Source organism: Macaca mulatta, chromosome X, assembly GCF_049350105.2.
Source record: "Macaca mulatta isolate MMU2019108-1 chromosome X, T2T-MMU8v2.0, whole genome shotgun sequence".
In the NCBI taxonomy this organism is placed as follows: Eukaryota; Metazoa; Chordata; class Mammalia; order Primates; family Cercopithecidae; genus Macaca; species Macaca mulatta.
In genome coordinates, this window is record NC_133426.1 from 83,832,137 (window position 1) to 83,860,055 (window position 27,919).

Genomic DNA, 27,919 nt, shown 5'->3' on the forward strand with positions numbered 1-27,919 from the left:
CTGTTGCCCAGGCTGAAATGCAGTGGCACAAGCATGGCTCACTGCCGTCTTGACCTCTCAGGCTCAAGCAAACCTCCTGCCTCAGCCTCCCAAGTAGCTGGACTACAGGTGTGCATTACCATACCTGGCTAATTTTTTGATTTTTTGTGGAGATGAGGTTTCACTATGCTGCCCAGGCTGGTTCTGAACTCCTGAGCTCAAGTCATCCTCCCATCTTGGCCTCCCAAAGTGCTGTGATTACAGGCATGAACCACCATGCCCAGCCTAAGATTGGTTATTAAAGACAGCCAATTCTATAAAATCTGAAAACACTATTGTGAGCATTTTCCCTAATATAAAACATTTTAAAAGGAAAAAATATTAAATGACCAAATTTATTACTCCTTATCACTCAGAGATTAATGAAAGACAGATCTGAACATCCCTCTCTTAAACTACACAGCAACTCTCTCATTGGGATAACTATTTGGTTATTTAATTATGCCTGCAATTTTTATTATTCAAAAAAGAATAGTATAGTAAATCTACCAGCTTCTGATAGATATACAAATGAAAATGTGTGCTTTATTAGAACTGATTTTCTTCCAAAAGTCAATACAAAAATTGTTTTTATAAGAGCAAAAAAGCAGTTCCATAAAATACTAAGATTCAAATACTGTTTTCCCCAGCAGAATGTTTCTTGAGAACCATCATCATATTACTCTCTAGGATGCACTGCTATTACAAAAAGAATACCACTTTAGCTATAATTATCATTTTAATATGTGTGTACATACTTCCATCCTCCTCTATTCTTTTGATCAATTACTGTATTCACAATGAGCCAAAAAGCACCCTCTAACCTGTATCTCCTAATTAAATATGTAATATCATTTGGGGAAATGTACCAGAATAAGTGACCAACAAGTAAGAAATCTCACTCCAGTCCAAAGGTTTTGTTGTGTGAAGACAGACATCTTCAGGCACAGAGGGACACAGACACACACACGCAAAAGCTTATTGATGGTAAAACAATAACTACTCATTGTATTTTTTTAAAGCATAGAAAAATACAAGAAATAAACTAGAAGGTCTTCATAACAAAAACACCCAGAAAACAACTTCTGTTAGCATTTTGTTGTATTTTAGGCATTTGTGTGCATTTTTATAATAACATGGAGTGCATAATAACATGGAGTGCATACTACATGCCTTGCCTTCCATGTTACCTTTTCTGCCTTCAACCTTTGTTAATTAAATAACTGAGAAACAAACTCATGAATTTAACTTACATGCCTTTTATTATTAATGTGGGTGAATACTTTTAAAAAAAATACTCTGGAATTTTGTATATCTTCTTTTATGGATTTATTCACATTCATAATTTTTCTGAAATAAAAGCTCTTTACAAATTAAGGGCATTATTCATATGTGCTGTATATCTTTTTCATCAGTTTGCTTCTTGATTTTAATTTTGACAGCATCAGTGTTTTTTAATTAGAAATATTTTATGCTTTTAAGCATACCCATTTTATTCAAATGGAAAACTGAAAAAGAACAGACATAGTAAGATGACTGGAATAATCTTTGGAAAAAGAATGTCTTTATAGAGAAGATGAAATCAGCAAGGTGTATTGGTTACCTGTTAAGTGATCTAAGTAGTACTGATAGAGCTTGCACTGAATAGGAGTCATTCTCACAGCTAACACATATTCGTGTTTTGGAGGCAAGAATTTTGTTAATGCTGTATAATCTTTCCTCTGTAATTAACAAGAAAGAGAATGAAAATTAGTCTAAATATTTAACAGGAATGAACTACAAATTCTCATTGCTTATAACTGAAATATACACATAAATAAATAGGCACTAAACATATAAGAAAACATTTTCTTAAATATATTTACCCTTCCTAAACCCACAATTTTCTACACAATGTATTTCATATGACTATACAATATGGTACACTGGTAAAAAGATACTGCAACACACCAGGTAGGTTTTAAATTGAAGCAGTCACATTGCCAAGTGAGCATTTAAGTTTTCGAAATAGTCTTCTCTGTACAGAAACAAAAATAACAAAAGATGTGGAGAGGATGTAGTAGGTAGTGTTAGCAAAATGACTTGCTTTAATCATATAGTAAAACCTAGGAATAAAAGTCTAATGCAGCCTGAGTTGGCTTCTGAGAAGGATATGCTAATACGTCAAACAATAACATATAATTTTAGAGGGACTATTTGCCCAATTAAGAAAGCAATCCATCTACAAGCACTCTTGAAACCATTTTATTATAAGAATAGAAAAATAGAACACCAGTGTGCTAAATAGAAATTACTACTTAAACCAGAAGGAAAAATGCTGCCTGGGTAGTAGCAGCAATACAGAAACACAGTACTTGCTAGCACGTGTAGCCAATCTGACCAAATGGAACAGCTACTCCTTATAATGATGGCAAGTACAGTCATCCCTCAGTATCTATGGGAGACTGGTTCCAGAACCCACCCCCACCTCCACAGATATCAAAATCCATGAAAGCTCAAGTCACTTATATAAATAATGTAGTGTTTGCATATAACCTATAAACATCCTCCCATTAAATCATCCCTAGATTACTTATAATGCCCAACACAATACAAATACTATGTAATACTTGTTATACTCTATTGTTTAGGCAATAATGACAAGAAAAAAGTCTGTACATGTTCAGTACAGACACAGTCATTCATTTTTTTCTTAATTATTTTCTTTCTTTTTTTTTAAGAGACAGGGTCTTACTCTGTTGAGGCTGAAGTGCAGTGGCATGATCTTAGCTCATTGCAGTCTTGAATTCCTGGGCTCTAGCAATCCTCCTGCCTCAGCCTCGCAAGAGACTGAGACTATAGGTGTGCACCACCGTGCCTGGCTAATTTTTTAAAACTTTTTTTTAGAGACAGGGTCTTGCTCTGCCATCCAGCCTGGAGTGCAGTGGCATGATCTTAGCTCACTGCAGCCCTGAACTCCTGGGCTCAAGTGATCCTCCCACCTTGGCCTCTTAAAGTGCTGGAATTACAGGTGTGCACCACTGTACCTAGCCTCTGTCCATTTTATCTATTTTTTAAAATATTTTTGATCCATGGTAGGTTGAATCCATGGATACAAAACCCGCAAATATGGAGGGCAAACTATATATCCAACCAAAAGAATAGCCTGTCTCATTTGTTAAAACATCTTTGAGGCTATCATTAGTACCTAACGTTTGCAGAGAAAGTGCATATCTTGAGATCTATTAACTGCCAGCTCAGTCTCTAGATATTTATCCATTCATTAATATAGATTCACTGAAAATCTGTATGTAAACGACACCACTAATCTGTTCAGGTTATTATATATAATTGAAAGCAACAAAACTGTTTCTCCAGGATTACTTTAAAAATGACTCCTCTCTTAATTCGTACTGGCCTTTCCTATAACCATTTCAAAAATGTGAAATTTATAATACTATACTATAGAATTAGGGTGAGCATAGGAACTTCATCATAATAGTTGTGTTCCTCTTAAGGAACTCCCTATCTTAAGGATGAAAAATCTAAACATTAACATAATAAGATATGAGGCTTTACACTTGGCAAATGAATTAACTATGTTTTAAACTTCTCAGCGGAACTTTTTTTAAAAGTTGAATGCAGCAGAAATTTTTGAAGACAATGCAAGGAGATATAACTGTAAAACTATCTACTGAAAGAGTGGGAAAGAAAACACAAAATTATTAAACTTTAAGCTCAGAAAATATGTCAGATTGTAATATTAAAAAGTAAGAATATTTTACCACTATGGAACATATCTGTACCTGAACACATCCAGCTAACATCTCATAGAGAATGTGAGCACGTTTTTTCATCACTCTGACATCTACCATGGTAGAATCTGCACACTGACCATTTTGAATTGGATTTATAAATCTATTCCTGAACTCCTTAATGGATCCAAGTAAATTTTCCTTGATAAAATTAACCATACAATGATCTAAGAGAGAAGACATTATTCATTAACAACATTAACAATGGTTGAAAAGACTCAGAAAAATTCCCCAATGAAATGTTCATGTCAAAAACACATGCATTAGAATTAAGCTACAAAAAAAGAATATCAAGCTAAGTATAGAATAAACATGGTTATAAGTCTGATCTACAAGTGAATTACCAAAACGAGAGAGAAAACTGAAGTAAAAACCATCCCTAAATACTAGACATGAATGTTTTTTAAAAATACCTAAGGACATTTTATTCAAGCTCACTATTCTTTATAAGAGATATGAAGTACAAAACATGTGGTCCATTAATCTAACCATGATTTATGGTCTGTGAGGCTATCTTGTGAAGAAAGGAGATACTAAGTCAAAACAATAAAAGGAGGTAATAAGCTACTATGCAAGTTAATTTATATTAACTGATTCATTTCCAGAATAATCAAATAATATTTGAGAGATCAAATAATAACAACTGTTATTCAGTATTCAGTTGGGGCTACACAAATAGTTAAAAATAAATTAATTACTAATGTATTTTGTAAGACTAACCCATTTTGTAAAAATTAACAGAGCTATCACTTGTCCCATACTATATAGGACCACAATATGAAACAGCATTTCTATAAATATGGTAATAGAACAGAAAAGAGGAAAACTGGAACAGATAAAAACAAACATAAAGTATAGGCTAAAGTGAAATGACTAGTATTACAAACGATAAAATAGCAAAAAGTTACCATAAATACACTAAAGGAATGTAACACAGAGAAAAATAACAAAAAGCCATTACAGTGGGAAAAAAAGTGAGCGATTACAACAGGAAATTTCAATTTGTTACTTGCTGAATAATCTCATGTTCCCTTCTTTAGTGTCACCACAGACATATGAAAATGAGGGAAATTCACAACTTACTTCCCTAGGTTTACATCAACTACCTTTAACCTCAGCAAATTGTCCTGCCATGGATTCAGCAAACCTCTCCTTCTCCCATCTCCACTTTACTGAAATGTTCACAGTTCCCATTTCTTCTTGATTTCTTAACAGTACGTGCCCCAAAACTGGAATATCTCCTTAAAATTATCTGGAGTAATCACATATGCTTATGTACTTTTTAAAGCAATCATTAAGAGTTCTGATACTCTTGCAATAAATCACATTCCATATTTATATATGAACATTCACAATGGCGTATCTCTTGACTGTCTTTTACCACTCATATTTATAAAACATCTCATTTGAAAAGTATGTTATTCTTTCACAGCAGACTAAGATGAACCTATGTAGATCATGGTCTAGGATTATACTAGAGTAAGCAGAAGAAAGGGCAAATGGTAAAGTTACAAACATATTATCCGAGGAAATACCGATATTATACTGCATAATCAGAGATATTAACTCACACTCAATTAGGTTATTTTGAAGTGGTGTTCCTGTTAAAATAATCCTCCTCCTTGATCGTATAGAATTCATAGCTTTAGAAACAGCAGATGCTTCATTTTTTAGAATGTGGCCTTCATCACAAACAACAAAATCAGGGCCTAAAAAAAAATACAGAAAAATAACACAATTAATATACAATAAAACTGAAAATGTGATCCATTTAAGTAAATAAAGTCAATCCCTTTAAAGTGCTGATCTTAAAGGAAGATAAAATGACATCACTGTAAGTATAAACATATTTTATCTGCTCCTGTATCTGGTTAATACAACACTAATTATACTAATTATATCCAAATGGTAGAGCATTGAAGTACTACTATAAATGGTACTCAAAGTCCTCTGAGTATACAAAAATAAGCAAAAATAAAAACAACAAGAGGGAAAAAGTTCCCCCTAATAGATATAGCTTATTTTTAAAAATGTCTTTTAAAATTGAAAAGTCTTTAAAGCTATTTCAGCATAAGTATATCAACTTAAACTATCAGCAAAGACTAAGAGCAATGTATATATACTTGAAAAGACAAATTTCAAAACTTACACTTTTAAGAATAATATATGTCACAATAGACCATATAATATTTCCCACTTAGTTCAAATAACATTCATTGCTGAGGAAAAATTTTAACTGATAAAAGAAAGTGAAACTAGTTGTTACATGGGTACAGAGGGTAGGGAGAACAGCTTTCTAGCTATAAAAGATCTTAAAAGCTTAAACTCAGAAAATATTTGGGATTGCAATATAAAAAAGCAACAATATTTTATTACTATGGAATACATTTGTAACTGAACAAATAAGTTCCACAGCATTTGTGGACTCTTTTAGAAAGGCTTATTTGTTAAAATAACAGATACATATATTTTTTCCTTTTTTTTTTTTTTATTTGAGATAGTGTCTCACTCTGTCGCCCAGGCTGTAGTACAGTGGCGCAATCTTGGGTCACTGCAACCTCCACCCCCTGGGTTCAGGTAATTCTCCTGTCTTAGCCTATCGAGTAGCTGGGATTACAGGTGCCTGCCACCACGCCTGGCTAATTTTTTGGTCTTTTTAGTAAAGATGAGGTTTCACCATGTTGGTCAGGCTGGTCTCGAACTCCTGACCTCAAGTGATCTGCCCGCCGTGGCCTCCCAAAGTGCTGGGATTACAGGCATAGGCCACCAGGCCCAGCTGATATATATTTTTTCCAGGGTATAATACATACTCATTTTGCTTGCTGGTTAACATATACACACATATTACTTAATTGTTGATTTCAACAAAGCAGCTGTCAAATTATCCCCCATCTGGTAAGCATTAGAGAAAATGTAACTTTTACATGACTTCAAAAGTAACTGCTTCAGTATGACAGACCAAATAATAACAACTGTTATTCAGTATGCAGTTAGGGCTACACAAATAGTAAAAAAAAAAAAAAAAAAAAAAAACCACTACTAATATTTTGTAAAACTAAAATCTCTAGCTTTGTATTTAAAAATTATGCATGCCTTACTTTGAATCTGAAAATATTTTCTACAGAGAAAATAATGCCTTTTACAGAAGTGATTTAAATGGTTTTACCACTTAATACTCCATATCCATGAGGATGCGTTGAAATGGGTACTCTCATACACTCTATGGGTGTCTAAATTAGTATCAAACATTTTGGAAGTCAATTTTACAATAACTATCAAAATGCAAAATGTACAAACCCTTTGACCCATATTTCAATTTCTAGGAATTGGTCCCAAAGATATTCTTCCACAGGCACCCAAAGATACACAAAAGAATGTTCTCCGTAGCACGGTTTGTTATGCAGGAAAATTGAAAACAACCTAAAAATTTTTCAGAGGGGATCTGGTAAATGGGGCTTAAACCATGGAATAATGGAATAAGTCACAGAGTTAAAATTAATGATGTAGACACACCCACACTGGCGAAGCTGAAGGTTTGTTTGCAGGAGAAATTCCCGACTTTACCTGGAGTTGAGTCAAGTTAGAGAGCCAAGCCAAGCGAAATACAGGGGTAGAGGAAGTAGCAGAAAGGCACTGGGAGCTCGCTGGATCCCCAAGCAGCCCATTCCTGCCTGGCAACACAGGGATCCATCAGGAGGGTGGCCATCAGAGCAGGGGATAAAACTCCACAGGAAGAAGGACTTCTGTAGCTGAACTTCTTAACAATTTGAATGGGGCAAGAAGCCTGGCGGCCAGAACTCCGGGGGAGGGTGCAAATCCAGATTGCAGACTTCACAGGTGGGGGATGAACTAAAGCCCTTTCTTTTGCAGCTTGGAGGTGGAAAGCCTCTGGCAAGTTTTCAAGGCAGACTCGCCCTCCCCGAGGAAACACAATCTGGGCTGTTTCGGTGGTGGGGCGGGGCGGAGGGGAGAGGTGCACGGTGGGAGTGAGACAGACCAGCCTTTCAGTTTGCGTGGGAGCTGGGTGAGGCCTGTGTGACTGCTGGCTTTCCCCCCACTTCCCTGACAAACTGCATGACTCAGCAGAGGCAACCATAATCCTTCTAGGTACACAACTCCAGTGACCTGGGAATCTCACCCCATCCCCCTCAGCAGCCTCAGCAAGACCCACCCAAGAAGAGGCTGAGCTCAGACACGCCTACCCCCGCCCCCACCTGATGGTCCTTCCCTAACTACCCTGATAGCAGAAAACAAAGAACAAATACTCTTTGGAGTTCTAGGGCCCCGCCTACCACCCACACTACTATAGCTGATGCATTCTGGAAAGCGCCACCTCCTGGCCGGAGGCCAACCAGCACAAAAACAGAGCATTAAACCAGCAAAGCCAAGGACTGGCATGGAGTCCATTGCATCCTGGGCCACCCCCACCAGTTCAGGCGCTAGTATCCATGGCTGACAGACCCATATACGGTTCACATTACAGGACACTGTGCAGACAAACCCCAGTACCAGCCTGGAGTCGGGTGGACTCGATGGGTGGCTAGACCCAGAAGAGAGACAACAATCACTGGAAGCCATATCCACAGGAAAAGGGGGAAAGTACTACATCTAGGGAACACCCTGTGGGACAAAACAATCTGAACAACAGGCTTCAGCCCTAGACCTTCCCTTTGACAGAGCCTACCCAAATGGGAAGGAACCAGAAAACCAACCCTAGTCATATGACAAAACAAGGCTCGTCAACACCCCCCAAAAATCACACTAGTTCACCAGCAATGGATCCAAACCAAGAAGAAAGCCCTGATTTACCTGAAAAAGAATTCAGGACATTAGTTATTAAGCTAATCAGGGAGGGACCAGAGAAAGGCAAAGCCCAATGCAAGGAAATCCAAAACATGATACAAGAAGTGAAGGGAGAAATAGTCAAGGAAACAGATAGCATAAACAAAAAACAATCAAAAATTCAGGAAACATTGGACACACTTTTAGAAATGCAAAATGCTCTGAAAAATCTCAGCAATAGAACTGATCAAGTAGAAGAAAGAAATTCAGAGCTCGAAGACAAGGTCTTCAAATTAACCCAATCCAACAAAGACAAAGAAAAAAGAATAAGAAAATACAAACAAAGCCTCTAAGAAGTCTGGAATTATGTTAAACGACCAAACCTAAGAATAATCAGTGTTCCTGAGGAAGAAGACAATTCTAAAAACTTGGAAAATATATTTGGGGGAATAATCAAGGAAAACTTCCCCGGCCTTGCTAGAGACCTAGACATGCATATACAGGAAGCGCAAAGAACACGTGAGAAATTCATTGCAAAAATATCTTCGCCTAGGCACACTGTCATCAGGTTATCCAAAGTTAAGGCGAAGGAAAGAATCTTAAGAGCTGTGAGACAGAGGCACCAGGTAACCTATAAAGGAAAACCTATCAGATTAATAGCATATTTCTCAGCAGAAACCCCCGCAAGCTAGAAGGGATTGGGGTCCTATTTTCATCCACTTCAAACAAAACAATTATCAGTTGAGAATTTTGTATCCAGCAAAACTAAGCATCATATATGAAGGAAAGATACAGTCATTTTCAGACAAACAAATGAGAGAATTTGCCATTACCAAGCCACCACTACAAGAACTGCTAAAAGGAGCTCAAAATCCTGAAACAAATGCTGGAAACACATCAAAACAGAACCTCTTTAAAGTATAAATCACACAGGACCTATAAAACAAAAATACAAGTTAAAAAACCAAACCAAAAAACAAAATGAAAAAACTAAAGTATGCAGGCAACAAGGCGCATAATGAATGCAATGGTAGCTCACATTTCCATACTAACATGGAATGTAAATGGCCTAAATGCACCACTTAAAAGATACAGAACCGCCGGGTGCGGTGGCTCATGCCTGTAATCCCAGCACTTTGGGCGGTGGATCGCGAGGTCAGGAGATCGAGACCATCCTGGCCAACATGGTGAAACTCTGTCTCTACTAAAAATACAAAAATTAGCTGGGTGTGGTGGCACGCACCTGTAATCCCAGCTACTCGGGAGGCTGAGGCAAGAGAATCGCCTGAACCCGGGAGTCGGAGGTTGCAGTGAGCCAAGATCGCCACTGCACTCCAGCCTGGTGACAGAACAAGACTCTGTCTCAAAAAATAATAATAATAATTAATAAATAAATAAATAAATAAAAGATCCAAAATGCATAAGAACTCACCAAACAACTATCTGCTGTCTTCAGGAGACTCACCTAACACATAAGGACTCACATAAACTTAAAGTAAAGGGGTGGGAAAAGACATTTAATGAAAATGGACACCAAAAGCGAGCAGGGGTACCTATCCTTATATCAGACGAAACAAACTTTAAAGCAACAGTGATTAAAAGAGACAAAGAGGGATATTATATAATGGCAAAAGGCCTGGTCCAACAGGAAAAGATCACAATCCTAAACATAGATGCAACTAACACTGGACCTCCCAAATTTACAAAACAATTACTAATAGGCCTAAGAAATCAGATAAAAAGCAACAAAATAATCAGGGGAGGGTTTCACTCCACTGACAGCACTAGACAGGTCATCAAGACTGAAAGTCAACAAAGAAACAAAGGATTTAAACTATAACCTGAAACAAATGGACTTAACAGATATATACTGAACATTTCATCCAACAACCGCAGAATATACAGTCTATCCAAGAGCCCATGGAAATTTCTCCAAGACAGACCATATGATAGGCCATAAAACGAGCCTCAATAAATTTAAGAAAACTGAAATTATATCAAACATTCTCTCAGGTCACAGTGGAATAAAACTGGAAATAAACTCCAAAAGGAACCTTCAAAACCACGCAAACACATGGAAAATAACCTGCTCCGGAATGAGCAGTGGGTCAAAAACAAAATCAAGATAGAAATTAAAAAATTCTTCGACCTGAATACAATAATGACAGAACCTATCAAAACCTCTGGGATACAGCTAAGGCACTGCTAAGAGGAAAGTTCATAGCCCTGAATGCCTACCTCAAAAAGTCCGAAAGAGCACAAACAGACCATGTAAGGTCACTAGGAACTAGAGAAACAAAAACAAACCAAACCCAAATTCAGCAGAAGAAAGGAAATAACCAAGACCAGAGCAGTACTAAATGAAATGGAAACAAAACAAAACAAAACAAAAAAATACAAAAAATAAATGAAACAAAAAGCTAGTTCCTTGAAAAGATAAATAAAATTGATATACCATTAGCAAGATTAACCAAGAAAAGAAGACAGAAAATCCAAATAAAGTCACTGAGAAACGAAACAGGAGATATTACAACTGACACTACTGAAATATAAAAGATCATTCAAGGCTATTATGAACACCTTTACGCACATAAACTAGAAAACCTACAAGAGATGGATAAATTCCAGGAAAAAATACAACCCTCCTAGCTTAAATCAGGAAGAATTAGATACCCTGAACAGACCAGTAACAAGCAGCGAGATTGGAATGGCAATTTAAAAATTACCAATAAAAAAAAGTCCAGGTCGGGCGCGGTGGCTCCGGCATGTAATACCAGCACTTTGGGAGACCGAGGTGGGTGGATCACCTGAGGTCGGGAGTTCGAGACCAGCCTGACCAACATGGAGAAAACCTCTCTACTAAAAATACAAAATTAGCTGCGCGTGGTGGTGCATGCCTGTAATCCCAGCTACTCGGGAGGCTGAGGCAAGAGAAGTGCTTGAACCCGGGAGGCGGAGGTTGCGGTGAGCCGAGATCATGCCATTGCACTCCAGTCTGGGCAACAAGAGTGAACTCCGTCTCAAAAAAAAAAGTCCAGGACAAGACCAAGTCACAGTAGAATTCCACCAGACAATCAAAGCATTGGTACCAATCCTTCTGACACTATCCCACAAGATAGAGAAAGAAGTAACCCTCCTTAAGAAGCCAGTATCACCCTAATAGCAAAATCAGGAAAGATCACAACCAAAAAAGAAAACTACAGACCAAAATCCTCGATGAACATAGATGCTAAAATCCTTAACAAAAATATTAGCTAGCTGAATCCAACAACATACCAAAAAGATAATCCACCATGATCAAGTGGGTTTCGTATCAGGGATGCAGGGATGGTTTAACATATCCAAGTAAATAAATGTGATACACCACATAAACAGAATTAAAAACAAAAAATCACATGATCATCTCAATAGATGCAGAAAAAGCACTCAATAAAATGCAGCATCCCTATATTATTAAAACCCTCAGCAAAATCGACATACAAGGGACACATCTTAATGTAATAAAAGCCATCTATGACAAACCCACAGCCAACATAATACTGAATGGGGAAAAGCTGAAAGCATTCCCTCTGAGAACAGAAACAACACAAGGATGCCTACCCTCACCACTCCTCTTCAAGATAGTACTGGAAGTCCCAGCCAGAGCAATAAACAGGATTCCAAATCAGTAAAGAGGAAGTCAAACCATCACTGTTCGTTGATGATATAATCATTTACCTTGAAAACCCTAAGGACTCCTCCACAAAGCTCTTAGAACTGATAAAAGAATTCAGCAAAGTTTCCGGATACAAGATTAATGTACACATATCAGTAGCTCTTCTATACACCAACAGCAACCAACTAGAGAATCAAATCAAGAACTCAACCCCTTTTATAATAGCTGCATACATACATACATACATACATATATACATAAATAAATAAGATAGGATATACCTAACAAAGGATTCAAAACACCTCTACAAGGAAAACTACAAAACACTGCTGAAAGAAATCACAGACGACACAAACAAATGGAAACACGTCCCATGCTCATGAATGGGTAGAATCAATATTGTGAAAATGACCATATTGCCAAAAGCGATCTACAAATTCAATGCAATCACCATCAAAATACCATAATCATTCTTCACAGAGTTAGAAAAAACAATTCTAAAATTCATATGGAACCAAAAAAGAACCCGCATAGCCAAAGCAAGACTAAGCAAAAAACAAAAACAAAAACAAAAAACAAAAAACAAAAAACAAATCTGGAGGCATCACACTACCTGATTTCAAACTATTCTGAAAGGCCACAGTCACCAAAATAGGCACACAGGCCAATGGAACAGAATAGAGAACCTAGAAATAAACCCAAATACTTACAGCCAACTAATCTTCGACAAAGCAAAGAAAAATATAAAGTGGGGAAAAAGCCACCCTTTTCAACAAATGGTGCTGGGATAATTGGCTACCCACATGTAGGAGAATTAAACTGCATCCTCATCTCTCACCTTATACAAAAATCACCTCATGATGGATTAAGGACTTAAACCTAAGACCTGAAACTATTAAAATTCTAGAAGATAGCATTAGAAAAACCCTTCTAGACATTGGCTTAGGCAAGGATTTCCTGATCAAGAACCCAAAAGCAAATGCAATAAAAACAAACATAAATAGCTGGGACCTAATTAAACTAAAGAGCTTTTGCATGGCAAAAGGAACAGTCAGCAGAGTAAACAGACAACCCACCAAGTGGGAGAAAATCTTCACCATCTATACATCTGACAAAGGACTAATATCCAGAATCTACAACGATCTCAAACAAATCAGTAAGAAAAAAACAAACAATCCCATCACAAAGTGGGCTAACAACATGAATAGACAATTCTCAAAAGAAAATATACAAATAGCCAACAAACATATGAAAAAATGCTCAACATTACTAATGATCAGGGAAATGCAAATCAAAACCACAATGCGATACCACCTTACTCCTGCAAGCATGGCCATAATCGAAAAACAATAGATGTTGGTGTGGATGCAGCGATCAGGAACACTTATACACTGCTGGTGGGAATGTAAACTAGTAGAGCCACTATGGAAAACAGTGTGGAGATTCCTTAAAGAACTAAAAGTAGAACTACCATTTGATCCAGCAATCCCACTACTGGGAATCTGCCCAGAGGAAAAGAAGTCATTATTCGAAAAAGATACTTGCACATGCATGTTTATAGCAGCACAATTCACAATTGCAAAATTGTGGAACCAGCCCAAATGTCCATCAATCAATGAGTGGATAAAGAAATTGTGGCATATATATACGATGGAATACTACTCAGCCATAAAAAGAAATAAATTAACAGCATTTGCAATTACCTGGATGAGACTTGGGACTATTATTCTAAGTGAAGTGACTCAGGAACGGAAAAGCAAACATCAAATGTTCTCACTGATATGTGGAAGCTAGGCTATGAGGACACAAAGGCATAAGAATGACACAATGGACTTTGGGGACTTGGGGGTAAGATTGGGAGGAGGGCGAGGGATAAAAGACAACATATATGGTGTAGTATATACTGCTCAGGTGATAGATGTACCAAGATCTCACAAATCACCGCTAAAGAACCTACTCATATAACCAAATACCACCTGTACCCCAATAACTTATAGAAAAATAAAATAAATAATAATCTGAAAAAAAGATGCGTATCTCTATGTGCAAACCTTGAAAGATATGACAAATCTATTATTAAATAAAAAGGAGTATGTTACAGAATAGTTGTCTATATTATGATCCTATTTGTGTATTTTTGCTGTAATAAATCATAACCATGAGTCTAATGGATTTTCTGAGTTCTGTGAGTCCTTCTAATGAGTTACTAAGCCTGAGGGTGGCTTTGAGGACCACCTAAATGTTGCAATACCAAATACATGCTTCTGTAAGCACAAAAAAATTCCTATAAGGATGTAAATGAAACAATAATGGGACTAGGAGGTAGGGAACTTTTACTTTTCAATATACAACATTTTCTTCTGTTTTTATTTTGCTTAAGGATATGTATTACTTTTATAATTTAACTTAAAAGAACTATTTGTTAGCATGGCAATGGAAGGAGAGTGGTAGCCCTATCGTTAGTAAGGATATCTGAAGAACTAGAAGAATTAAGAATAAAAGTAGGCCAGGTGCGGTGGCTCACACCTGTAATCCCAGCACTTTGGGAGGCCGAGACGGGCGGATCACAAGGTCAGGAGATTGAGACCATCCTGACTAACACGGTGAAACCCCATCTCTACTAAAAATTTTTTAAAAATTAGCTGGGTGTGGTTGTGGGCGCCTGTAGTCCCAGCTACTCGGGAGGCTGAGGCAGGAGAATGGCGTGAACCTGGGAGGCGGAGCTTGCAGTGAGCCGAGATCTTGCCACTCCAGCCTAGGCGACAGAGCGAGACTCCATCTCCAAAATAAAAAAAATTTTTAAAAATTAAAAAAAATAAAAATAAATAAAAAAAGGCTGTGCGCGGTGGCTCACGCCTGTAATCCCAGCACTTTGGGAGGCCGAGACGGGTGGATCACGAGGTCAGGCGATTGAGACCATCCTGGCTAACACAGTGAAACCCCGTCTCCACTAAAAAAACAACAACAACAACAACAAAAATAGCCAGGCGTGGTGGTGGGCGACTGTAGTCCCAGCTACTCAGGAGGCTGAGGCAGGAGAATGGCGTGAACTCGGGAGGCGGAGCTTGTAGTGAGCCAAGATCGCACCACTGAACTCCAGCCTGGGCGACACAGTGAGACTCTGCCTCGAAAAAATAAAAAAATAAATAAATAAAATAAAATAAAAGTAAATGCACTCATTAATAACCCTCAGTCAATGAAAAAGTTAAATTGTTATTCATATATCAAACATGTTATTCATCATATTAAATAGAATATGAATTATTATAAGATAGGAATGTATATAACATTTACTAACATAAAAAATTACAAATAAGTATTTTTAATGTTCGAAAAGAGTAAGTTTTAGCTGGCCGTGGTGGTTCACACCTGTAATGCCAGCTACTACTCAGAAGGCTGAGGCAGAAGGATTGCTTGAGGCCAGGAGACCAAGACCAACCTGAGCAACATAACAAGACCCTCATCTCCAAAAAATTAGTTGTGTGTCAGGAGTTCAAGACCAGCCAGAGTAACACAGTGAGATCCTTATCTCCAAATAATTATCTGGGTGTTGTCAGAAGTTCAAGACCAGCCTGGACAACACAGTAAGACTCTGTCTCTACCAAAAAAAAAAACAAATTTTAGTTGGGCATGGCGGCACACTCCTGTAGTCTTAGCTCCTCAGAAGACTGAACTGGGAGGATCACTTGAGCCCAGGATTTGAAGCTACAGTGAGCTATAATCATGCTACTGCACTCCAGCCTAGGTAACAGAATGAGATCCCCATCTCCCTGCCCTCTAAATACATATATACATACATACATACATACATACATACATACATACATAAAATACATAAAATGAAATGTTTTAGTTACCTTTTATACTTTCTAGAAAACTTCATTCCCAAACAATGACATATATATATCAGATAGGAGGGTTTCAAAATACCTACACTTAGAAATACTTATACAGAAACTACAGGGGGAATGGCAGTCATGAGGCTCTGGAGAGCAGAAGAACAGGAATTTAGAGAAAGACTTGAAGAGAATTTCTTCTGTTCAAAAAATCAAGTGTGACTAAAAGACTATGTTAACTTAAGATAGTTCAATACCCTATGGAAACTTGTCATTATTTTATAAAACTACATAGATCTATCTTATTTCTTAAAGCAAAGAGTACCTTGAATTAATATTGTGCATATGCACATTCACACATACACATAAAAATTATGTCCTCTCAAGCTACAAAATGTGGAACATTCTTCTAAAAACAGTAATGTGAATTAGAAAACTCCACCAGATCAGTTTAAGTACATTAAGTAGAAAAATATGCCTCAAAACAAATGGTAAATTAGGGAAGAAAGGTCAAATAAAGGTTTTGTCACATACTATTATAGTTAAATGTAAATTCTTTTTCAGTGTTACATTGCCACCTATTGGTGAATTTTTTACATAAAAAACCATAAAGAGAAAAGTTGATAAAATGTTTAGAACTGTCCAAGTAAACCTCTATTAAATCCCTGATCCAGTAGAAATAGGAAAGGTAACAAAATGTTGTCACTTTCTTGTTCAAGAAACTGGGTCTCACACGCCGTGATGATTACGATCTCCATGATCATAGTTCACTGCTTCCTTGAACTCCTGGACTCAAGCAATCATCCCATGTCAGTTTCCTGAATAGCTGAGACTACAGGTGTGTGCCACCACACCTGGTTAATTCTCTTATTATTTTTTTTTTTTTAGAATGGGGTCTCACTATGTTGCCCAGGCTGGCCTCAAACTCCCAGCTTCAAGCAATCCTCCTGCCTTGGCCTCCCAAAGTATTGGTATTACAGGTGTGAGCCATTGCACCCAGCTGATTCTTGTCACTTTAAGCTACTAAGGCTTGGGATAATTGTTATGCAGCAATAGATAACCAGAGCAGCTAAGTTCAAAGATGAACACTACTATCTTAACTCTGGTCAGCTCTAAATACTGTTTCCAATCCTAATACATACTCCCAATTTTCCAGGCTTCTGATCTAATAGCCTACCTTTTAAGTTTACGACCTCAGCTCATCCTTAAGAATCTCATACCCAAAACTGTCTGGTTCTGACATTTTGCTTCCATCTTGAACTTCAATTTAGACTTTTCTTTGACATTACACCCAAACTTCAGTCTTCACATACTCTGCTGCCATTTGTATGATTCTTCACTACCACTAATTTGTTCCAAATCAGAGAAAATAAATTGGGCAGAAAATGGAAAACATGTACTGGAAAATTAAGTGTTATACTTAACAGATCCCTTCTAATAAATTTAGAAGTACTTAACAGATCCTGACACTTTAGACTTCAGTGGCAAAGAAAATTATATCTAAATACTACCACTAAACAGATCCTGACACTTTAGACTTCGGTGGCAAAGAAAATTATATCTAAATACTACCACTAAACCTTAAAACTTACTACAGTTTTAATATATTCCATGTTATACATGATGGATATTAGAAGATTCTTGTTGTAGATGGTTACCCAGCTATGGCAGAGGAACTATCTCTAATACTCATATATACTCTGGAAAGGAAAATAGAAGTAGAGCTTCAGTTTCCTGAAGAACTTCCAAAAAAACCTAATGGAGAAACCAGCCCCGCTTAAGTTTTAACAAGGGTAATCTAGGTATTTATTTTTTTAATTATCAAAACAAACAAAAAATATAACTTACTCAACTTGATAAAAGACACCTATTAGAAATCCACAGCTAATGTCATACTTAATGGTGGAGAACTGAAAGCTTTCCCTGAGATAAAAAACATGACAACCAACTGCTCTCACCACTTACATTCAACATTATATGGAAATTTCTAAACAGGGCAATTATGCAAGAAAAAGAAGTTAAAGACATTCATATTGGAAAGGAAAAAGTAAAACTATTTCTACTCATCGACTGTATGATTTTCTTAATAGAAAACCCTAAATCACGTGCACACACACACACACACACACAACTATTAGAACCTATAAATGGACTCAGCTAAATTGCAGGATACAGAATCAGAATACAAAAATCTGTTGTATTTCTATATACTAACAAAGAACTATCTGAAAATAAAATTAAAACAATTTCAATTCCAATAGGCTCAAAAAGAATAAAATATTTAGTAATAAATTTAAGAAAATAAGTCCAAGACTTGTACGCTAAAGAAATTAAAAGACCTAAATAACATTTCATTACTAAAAGAAATTAAAGATCTAAATAAATGGACAGAAATTAGATGTTCATGGAGGGGAAGATTTAATATTGTTAAGATGGCAATATTCCTCAAATTAATCTACAGATTCAATGCAATATCTAACAGAATCCCAGCTAGCTTCTTTGAGGAAATTAAAATTTCAAGGAACCTCAAATAGCAAAACAACCTTGAGACAGAAAAATAAAGCTGTAGGACTTCCTCCTGATTGCAAAGCTTACCACAAAGCTACAGTAATTAAAACAATGTCACATTGGCATAAGGACAGACATACAGATCAATAAAATAGTATTGAGAGCCTAGAAATAAACACATACATCTATGGTCAATTGATTTTCAATAATGGTGTCAAGACTCTTCAATGAAGAAAGAATAGTCTTTTCAACAAATGTTGTTAGAACACCTGGATATCAAAATGCAAAAAATGAAGTTGGACTCCTACCTCATACCATATACAAAAATAAACTGAAAATAGATCATAAACATAAAATACAAGAGCTAGAATTATAAAATCAGAAAACATAGGTGAAAAAATTCATGACCTTTGATTAAGCAATGAATACGTGGATATGCATTAAATGCAAAAGCAACAAAAGAAAAAATAGGTAAATTAACTGTCATCAAAATTTTAAAGATTAGTACTAAAAAGATTATATAAAAAAGTAAAAAGACAACTCACAGAATGGAAGGATATATTTGCAAATTATATGGGTGTGTTTACATCTGTAAATGTCAATTTTCAATAAAAGGAATCATGATATCTTCAAGAAATGGCTGACTCTGGGGCCAGGACAACATAACATGAACCTGGAGCATCCTGTAATGCCAGAAAGTAATAAAGTGCTCAAAGCCAAAAGGATAGGGACATATCAAAGGGTAGAGGACCTAACCTTAAAAAAAGCTCCCAATGGCCAAGGTAAAACAATTTGAGCAAAAAAAAAAGTAGTAATGGTTTATAGTCCAATGCACAAACTAAAAATAGATGAGTATATAATTATATAAATCAAAGGCTAAAATAAATGGGTGAGAAAAGATAAATTTTTCTTTAAAAAATCCAAATTTGATGTGTAGATACTACCCACTATAGGAGATGGAGCTTAATTTCTACCATCCTTGCATTCAGGTGGGCTAGACCGAGTGACTGGATTCCAATGAACAGATGAGGGACAGGTAAAAGTAGCAGCTCTACAGGAGAGAAACCTGACAAACTCTACCCTAACCAAGTGATGAAAATTAACATCATCAGTGACAGCATGTGCTTATCATGTACCCCCGATATGAGGTATGATGTGACAAAAGGGTATGTCACCTCTGGCATATTCTTTCAAAACCTCAGTCTAATCTCAGTCTAATCACAAGAAAAACTATAAATTCAGATTAGTAAACACTCTACAGGATATCTACCTGGACGGTCCTCCTTAAGATTGATAAGATAATGAAAAAATAAAGATTGAGAAACTCTCATAGACCAGAAGACTGTTAGAGACATGGTAGCTAAATACAATGTAGTACCCCAGATAGAAAAACTGGTGCACTACAAATGCAGTTCAAGTTATTAATAATAATGTGTCAACAATGGGTCAATTTCTTAGTTTTGAAAAATCTACCATGGCAATGTAAGATGTTAACAATGGAGGAACCAGATGTTGGGTATATGGGAACCTTTTCAACTTTCATGTAAACAGAAAATTATTCCAAAATAAAAAGTTTTTTTTTTTTTTTTTTTTTTAGATGGAGTCTTGCTCTGTCACCCAGATGGGAGAGCAGTGGCACGATCTTGGCTCACTGGAACCTCCAGCTCCCAGGTTTGAGCGATTCTCCTGCCTCAGCCTCCCGAGTAGATGGGACTACAGGCGTGCAACACTATGCCCAGCCAAAATTTTTTTTAAATGTCACTAAATGATAAAACATGGCAATGACAAATGTTACCCTTCGTGTTAGAAGCTTTAATTTCTTTTTTTCTTTCATTTTTTCATGAACAAATAAGTACACTAAGCACCTGAAATTGTTATATTAAACAATTTCAAGGAAATCTTGTGGAAAAAATCTGCTACAATGATACTAGACACTAGCTTATAATAATTTTTCAACAATAAACCAGCCACAGGATTTTTAGACACCTATTTTAATCGTGGGAAAAAGATAAACTTATTATTAGGCCTTAGATTTGTGATGGCAGTTATTTTGCTATGTATTAACTACCTCATTATCTTTAAAAAAGAGGCAAAGCCATGGATTCTAAAGATTACTATCACTTTGACAATGACAATTACCCAGACTTTCTCAACAAAAATAAAACCTCAATAGTGTCTTAAAGTAATATGATATGACAAGATAAACATATGAAGAAAAAATTGCACAAATTAATAATCGTAGATTAAAAATTAATTTTAGTTTTGCAGACAGTACAACGTGTTGCTTTTCCAAGTGTCAAATATATCAACATCTGGCTCTCACATCAGATTACTATCACATAAGGACAGATAGTATTGAAAATACTAACCTTTCACACTGATGGCCCCTTAAAAGGAGATAAGCAAGCAGCAATTCTTCTAATGACATGAAGTTTGGAAAGACACAAACTGTTTTCAGGATATGGAGAGAGCTCTTGTTATCACCTAGTATTTGGATAGCTGGAAGAATCTTTGATTGCAACACAGGCATCTGATGCATTTTTAAGTGTTTACAAAGTATCCCCTAAAACCCTAAACACTTTCAGACTCAGCAAATAAATTCTTAACAGCTGGCGACATTAAGGGTGATTTTATCTTATTGAAATACTAAGAATTTTTTAAAAGGTAAAAACCTGAAGGATAACCAAAACAAAGACCAGATACTTAGTAGTGGTGCAATTAGTATTTGTTAAATAAAATATAAACACATCTTTGATTCAACTTGCTTCTTTATGTCACTCTCTATTAATACCTTACCTGGATCAACCAAAGCTTTGTTAAATATTTCTTTAAGTTTCCGACTCTTCACATTCCTTCCTTGAGCAAGATTTCTATACATCTCATAGCCTATGATCATAACACCACCATCTTCTTGCCACCTCTGCAGCATGTAGCTTCTCTCCTGAGGACGTTTCACAGTTGCTAATTCAGAAACCTTTTGTAGGGAAATAAAGATTTTTTTAAGTAGCTACTAAAAACATGTGAATACTAAATATTCCCATTGAAATATGCATCGCTAGTAATTAAAAACAGTTTACGATATGAATTTCATGTGACTATTTTAATAATAGAAAACATTTAAAATAAGTTACCTCAAGCTTCTCATCATCTTTTAATCCCTCTTGCCACTTCTCAAATTCATTCATCCAATTCAAAGCAGTATTAAGAGGACAAACCACTAACGCCGTGCTGAAATCCAGTTTGTCACACAAAAGAACTGTATGAAGAAAACTTACCACCTATAAGAAAACAGATTGTCACCTTCGTAAATATCCAGAAAAAACGTAATAAATTAAGCAATCTTACAATGTTATAGCTTTGTTTTGCTTTAAACAATAAAGCAACCAACCAAACTGCCAGAATTTCCAAACCAGGCAAGGCAGAGGGAAAGAGATAGTAAAATGCAGAAGTTCAAATAGATGATGTATCAGGCTCTCTATAAAGCTCCATGATTCTATGAGCAATGTGAATAGTATAAAATGATCCCATACCAATACTAAGTCCTAGGTCTCCATAAAATGTCCCTATAGTCTTTCAGAAAATACCATGGCTCATTTAGAAGAGAATCATGTTACATAATATTTTTCCACTTTAATGTGTTCTGACCCATTAAATCTATAATTACTTTATAGTTTAAAAGTACAAATACATTCACCAATTTTACATCTGTTACAACTCCTGCCATTTGGAAATGCAGTAATTTTAATAGTAAAAGATACTTTACATCATACTTTACTTTTCTCATTACTTTAACATCATAAGCCATTAAAAGTTGCAAAAAAAAAAAGTTAATTTCTACTTTAGAATCTTTGCAGTTGTTGGTCATACCTGAAACCCCACAGGCTCGCTTCATTAGGACCTCTGCTCAAACATTACCTCCTAAAAGATGCCTTTCCTAACTCAATATCCTCCCTTAACATTCATTTTCTGAAAGTACATATTTTTTATTTGATTAGCAGCTCTCTCCTCCACTAGAATATAAGCTCCTTGGAGACAGATCTTGTTATTCTTGTTCACTGCTTTATCTTCAGCCCCTACGACTGTGCCTGAAACATAATAGAATCCAATATATATTAATGAATCCACAAAAACAGGATACTTTCATATTCTTCAGCTCTTACCTGTAAAGTCTTACCAAGGCCCATACAGTGGGCAAGAATGCATCCTGAACCTGGAGATTTCTTTGTTTTTTTCACAGACTCACAGCAGCAATCCCACATAAACTGAACACCTAAAAATAACAGCTTCATTAAGTTAAATTTAAAGGTCCAAGTTAAAAACTTCCTTTATATAAACACATCAAAAACATAACCAAAACTTCCAAGAAACAGCATTAAGAAAACACTTAGCTAAAGAATTTCTTATACGTAAATGGGATTTTTTCCCACCAAAGTAAACCAGAAACAAGTTAACACAAATATAGGACAGGGGGACTTTCCTTCATCCTCTCTAAGCTATCCACAGCAGATGTTCTCTATTCCCTGAGATGGTTCAAAGAAACATAAGAATACTCTAAAAGAGAAACATGGCCGGGCACAGTAGCTCACGCCTGTAATCCAAGCACTTTGGGAAGCCAAGGCAGGTAGATCACTTGAGGTCAGGAGTTCGAGACCAGCCTGGCCAACATGGTGAAACCCTGTCTCTACTAAAACAAAAAATAAGCTAGGTGTGGTGGTGGTGTGCACCTGCAGTCCCAGCTACTCAGGAGGCTGAGTTGGGAGAATCACTTGAGGCCAGGAGGCAGAGATTGCAGTGAGCTGTTACAGCACCACTGTACTCTAGCCTGAGTGACAGAGTGAGACTCCATCTCAAAAAATAATAATAATAATTTTTGTAAAAAGAGGACAACTTTATCCAAAGACAGAATGGCTTCCTATCAAAAATACCTTTGAGTTTACTGAGTCAATCAGGAAAAAAAAAACCCAGGAGATAATTTCATCATCTTTTCCTTTATTCAATAGTAAACATTGAGAAAGAAAGGGGCCTAGCAACTCAAAAAGTAGGAACTACAGAACCTCCCTTACTAATTAATTCACATAAACACTCAAAACTGACTTACTGATTCAACTCTAATAAAGCAGAGGGTAGGAACAGTTTGGTATTGTTCTAATACAAATGTAGGAATATTATTTTAAAAATACCTGAAAATGGCTGAAATAGCATTTCTAAAACAGGCTTTTAGCTAGCTACAGCTCTTCCCAACCCCTAGCTGCCCTTAGGCCAATCTTCGCTAACTAGGTGAAACCCACTTGCTATATCTACCAATTTTTAAGCAGCACTTCTCTCCCTTTTTATAATACTCATTGTGTTTGCAATCACCCAATTTTTTTCTTCCTCATTTGTTTATGAGCTCCATAAAGGCAGGGGGATTGTGGATTACCCGCCCCAATCAACAATTTACCTCCAGCACTTAGCAGGATGTAAGGCAGCTGCCTCACATCCAAATATTGGTAAAATTTAACTAAAAATTATGGAATCATCTAATAGTTTCTTACCATCTACTTGATGGGGTTTCAATTTGATAACCATATTTCTGTGAACCTGCACTAAAGGTTCTTTGGTTTCTTCATCTTCATCTAAAACCAACTTGGTTGTTATTGGACACTTGGTGGGTGAAGCATCTTCAATTTCTATCACCTACAAGAAAAGGAGTTGTTGATAGGTAAGCTCAAAGAAATCATTCAAGCAATGGTCATTCTTACTAAGGGAGATTTTCCAAAATATAGACATATTTACTCCCATACCACAAATCCAATTGGTATGATTTGGATATGTGTACCCACCAAATCTCATGTCAATTGTAATCCCCAGTGTTGTAGGTGGAGCCTGGTGGGAGGTGGTCGGATCATGAAGGTGGATTTCTCACGAATGGTTTAACACCATCCCCTTTGGTGCTATTCTCGTGACAGTGAACGAGTTCTCACAAGATCCAGTTGTTTAAAAATGTGCAGCACCTCTCCCTCACTCTCTTGCTCCTGCTCCCACCATGTGAGGTGCCGCACTCCCCCTTTGCTTTCTGCCATGATTGGAAGCTTCCCGAGGCCTCCCCAGAAGCAGAAGCCACTATGTTTCCTGCACAGCCTGCAGAACTGTGAGTCAATGAAAACTCTTTTCTTTATAAATTACCCAATCTCAGGACTAATACACCACTATTTTGCTTCAGTAAAGCCAGGACAGAGCCCAGGGTTTTATGTCTTCTAAAATCAAAACTCTCCAAAAAATTTTAAATCACTTTGATAATGTCAGTAATTTAGCTCAACAGATCTCACCCTGGGTATTTCGACACACATTTATTACGCAGAGTTGTGAAAAAAGCAGTGTTCCCTGTTGCTGGTTACTATGCCAAAAACAAAAAAAAAAAAAAAAAAAAAAGAAGAAGAAGAAGAAGAAGAAAAAGAAATAAGAAAAAGAAGAAGAAGAAAAGAGGGAGGAGTGGGGAGGAGGAGGAGAACTCCAAACTAATCTACGGTAGTACCATTACAATTTGAATGAACATGTGGCTCCCAACAAAAGATAGTTCTATTCTTCTAGAGGATATTTGAAAATGTGCAATCGTATTTATGATTGTCATAATTATTGGTCAGAGCTGGTATTTAATGTAGGAGGAAGGGAAGGCAAATACAAACATTCTATAATGTGAAAGACAGTCCCAAACAAGAACTGTACGACTCAGGATGTCAACACGACTACCACTGAAAAACACTATGAATACATGGTGTGAAAAGAAAAAACATTTAGAAACACTGGTTTCGGAACCACAGGCTCAAAAATCATGATAGGAACATATAATACCTTCTAATTACAAAAAGGAAACAATTATCACAAGTTCCTTATTTAAAATAAAACTTAAGTAGATATAATATATGCACACAGGTAACAAGTGTATGCTTGCATATATTTTTTGCTGTCTTATCCTAATCTCTACCCATTACATAGTATATTCAGTAACTACATAAGATAGGTACAAGTATTACCATTTGACAGATGAAAGAACTGAGGGACAGAGAAGTTAAGTAACCTGCACAAGGTCATACAACTATTGAGTATCATGACACTGAGATTTACATAGAGGATTGATCCCCCGAGTCCATGCTCTTAAACATTACAAAATACTAGTTTAGTAAAAGAAATGCTTGTAATAAACAGTTTTATGGTTCCACTGAAAAAAAAATAGAAACTTGTGATTTTAAAATCACAAAAACATTACGCAGTTGGGTGCGGTAGCTCACTCCTATAACCCTAACACTTTGGTAGGCTGACGGGGGTGGATCGCCTGAGGTCAAGAGTTCAAGACCAGCCTGGCCAACATGGTGAAACTCTGTCTCTACAAAATATACAAAAATTAGCCAGGCTGGTGGTGGCTGCCTGTATTCCCAGCTACTCCAGAGGCTGAGGCCGGAGAATCGATTGAACCTGGCGGCAGAGGTTGCAATGAGCCGAGATCGTGCCACTTCACTCCAGCCTGGGTGAAAAAGCAAAAGCTCCATCTCAAAAAAAATAAACAAAAAAACTTAAAAAAATTTTAAAAACAAAAACATTACGATGGGGAAGAAATAAAATTTTAGGAACTTTTTTTCTTATTTACAATTGAAACTAGTAACAAATAAATTTGTTAAATGTTCAATATAGAAATTTTCAAAAAAGTAGATGGAAGATAATAATAAATCCTATTACCCATCACTCAGCTTCAAAAATTATCAACTTAAGGCCAGGCGCGGTGGCTCACACCTGTAATTCCAACACTTTAGGAGGCCGAGGTGGGCGGATCATGAGGTCAGGAGTTCGAGACCAGCCTGGCCAATATGGTGAAACCCCGTCTCTACTAAAAATACAACAACAACAAAAAAAATTAGCCAAGCGTGGTGGCGCGCACCTGTAGTCCCAGCTACTAAGGAGGCTAGGGCAGGAGAATTGCTTGAACCTGGGAGGTGGAGGTTGCAGTGAGCCATGATTGCACCACTGCACTCTAGCCTGGGTGACAGAGTGAGACTTCGTCTCAAAAGAAAAAAAAAATTATCAACTTAAGGCCAGTTTTGTTTACTGACAGCATCTTACCCATTGTCCAACTCCCCAGATCCCACAAATCATTTTGGAGCAAACACAAGAAAGTATGCAATATCATCTATAAAATGTTTGTAAATGTCTCTTTAAAAGGATACTTCCTCTTTGTAAAACCATAAGATCATTGTCACATCCAAAAAACTACAAACAAGTCACAGATTTGCAGTAAATTATCTGAATAGATATTGTACTTACATAAAATTGTGATATCCAAAACCAAGATTAACACTGAGAAATAGTGTGGTGAAGCAAAAATAGCATAGGCCATTTAGACCCAAATTCCGTTTCATCAAGCTATCTAAACCCTCTTAGCTTCTGTGTCTGAATCTGCAAACTGGGAACGATTATCAATAGTTTCCACAAGGTTGTTCTGGAGATTGAATAAGGCAATGTATGCAAAGTATCTGGCATAGGCTAAGTATTCACTAAATTATTACTGTGTCCTAACCTGATGTGTAGTAGCTTCATATTACTGGGGTAAAGCCATTATATAAAAATGGAAGATTCCCTAAATATCTTATCCTGTTTACAAGGTGTGGTACACAGAATCCTGAAGTGGCCCCAGAATTACCAACATCTGATATAAACACCTTGCATAATCCCCTCACCTTCTACTATGTGAGGTATGGTTGAGACCTGTAAATATAATTGGGCTATCATTCGCATAATTGGCCCACTAATAAGCTGACTCTGATTTAATCAAAAGGGAGATAGTCTAGGTGGGCCTGACCTAATCAAAGTGAGCCCTTTAAAAGACTGAAATGCTTTCCTATTGATCTCAAAGATGATGCAATCTGCCATGTTGTGGAGCGAGAACTCTAGTAGCTAAGGACCTAAGTGTAAGAACTGAAAGGAACTAAATTCTGCCAACAAGTGAACTGGAAAAGGATACAAAGTCTTACATGAAAGAAAAACTCGAGTTAACATCTTAATTTCAGCGTGGTGGGACACTAAGCAGAAAACCCAGTAGAGCCATGCTCAGCTAAGCCATTCCCAACTTCCTGACCTGTGAGACAAATCAATAAATTTGTCTTAAGAGGTTAAGTGTGTGGTACATTTTAATGCCGCAATAAAAAACTAATATACAAGGCTTTAATTAAGATTTCTGAACCATATATTAATCAGTGACTTGATGATACTTTTTTTATTAAGTGCTGTCTTCAGGATTGAGGATTAGTGTATCTTCATCCTAAATGTAAGAGGAAATAAGTTATAAAGAAATCATC

General features: G+C 36.6%; 1 protein-coding gene across 37 annotated transcripts in view; it reads right to left on the reverse strand.

The window, feature by feature from the left end:
- Positions 1–27,919, reverse strand: part of ATRX (ATRX chromatin remodeler) — a 285,229-nt gene that overhangs the window by 112,952 nt on the left and 144,358 nt on the right. For all 37 annotated transcript variants that reach the window (XM_077989480.1, XM_077989473.1, XM_077989477.1 and 34 more), the window contains 7 exons: positions 24,128–24,269; positions 22,754–22,863; positions 21,725–21,871; positions 21,390–21,567; positions 5,384–5,521; positions 3,804–3,979; positions 1,622–1,739 (listed from right to left, as the gene is read on the reverse strand). In XM_077989480.1, the coding sequence (XP_077845606.1) occupies positions 1,622–1,739; positions 3,804–3,979; positions 5,384–5,521; positions 21,390–21,567; positions 21,725–21,871; positions 22,754–22,863; positions 24,128–24,269 (1,009 nt within the window). The remainder of the gene's footprint in view (positions 1–1,621; positions 1,740–3,803; positions 3,980–5,383; positions 5,522–21,389; positions 21,568–21,724; positions 21,872–22,753; positions 22,864–24,127; positions 24,270–27,919) is intronic.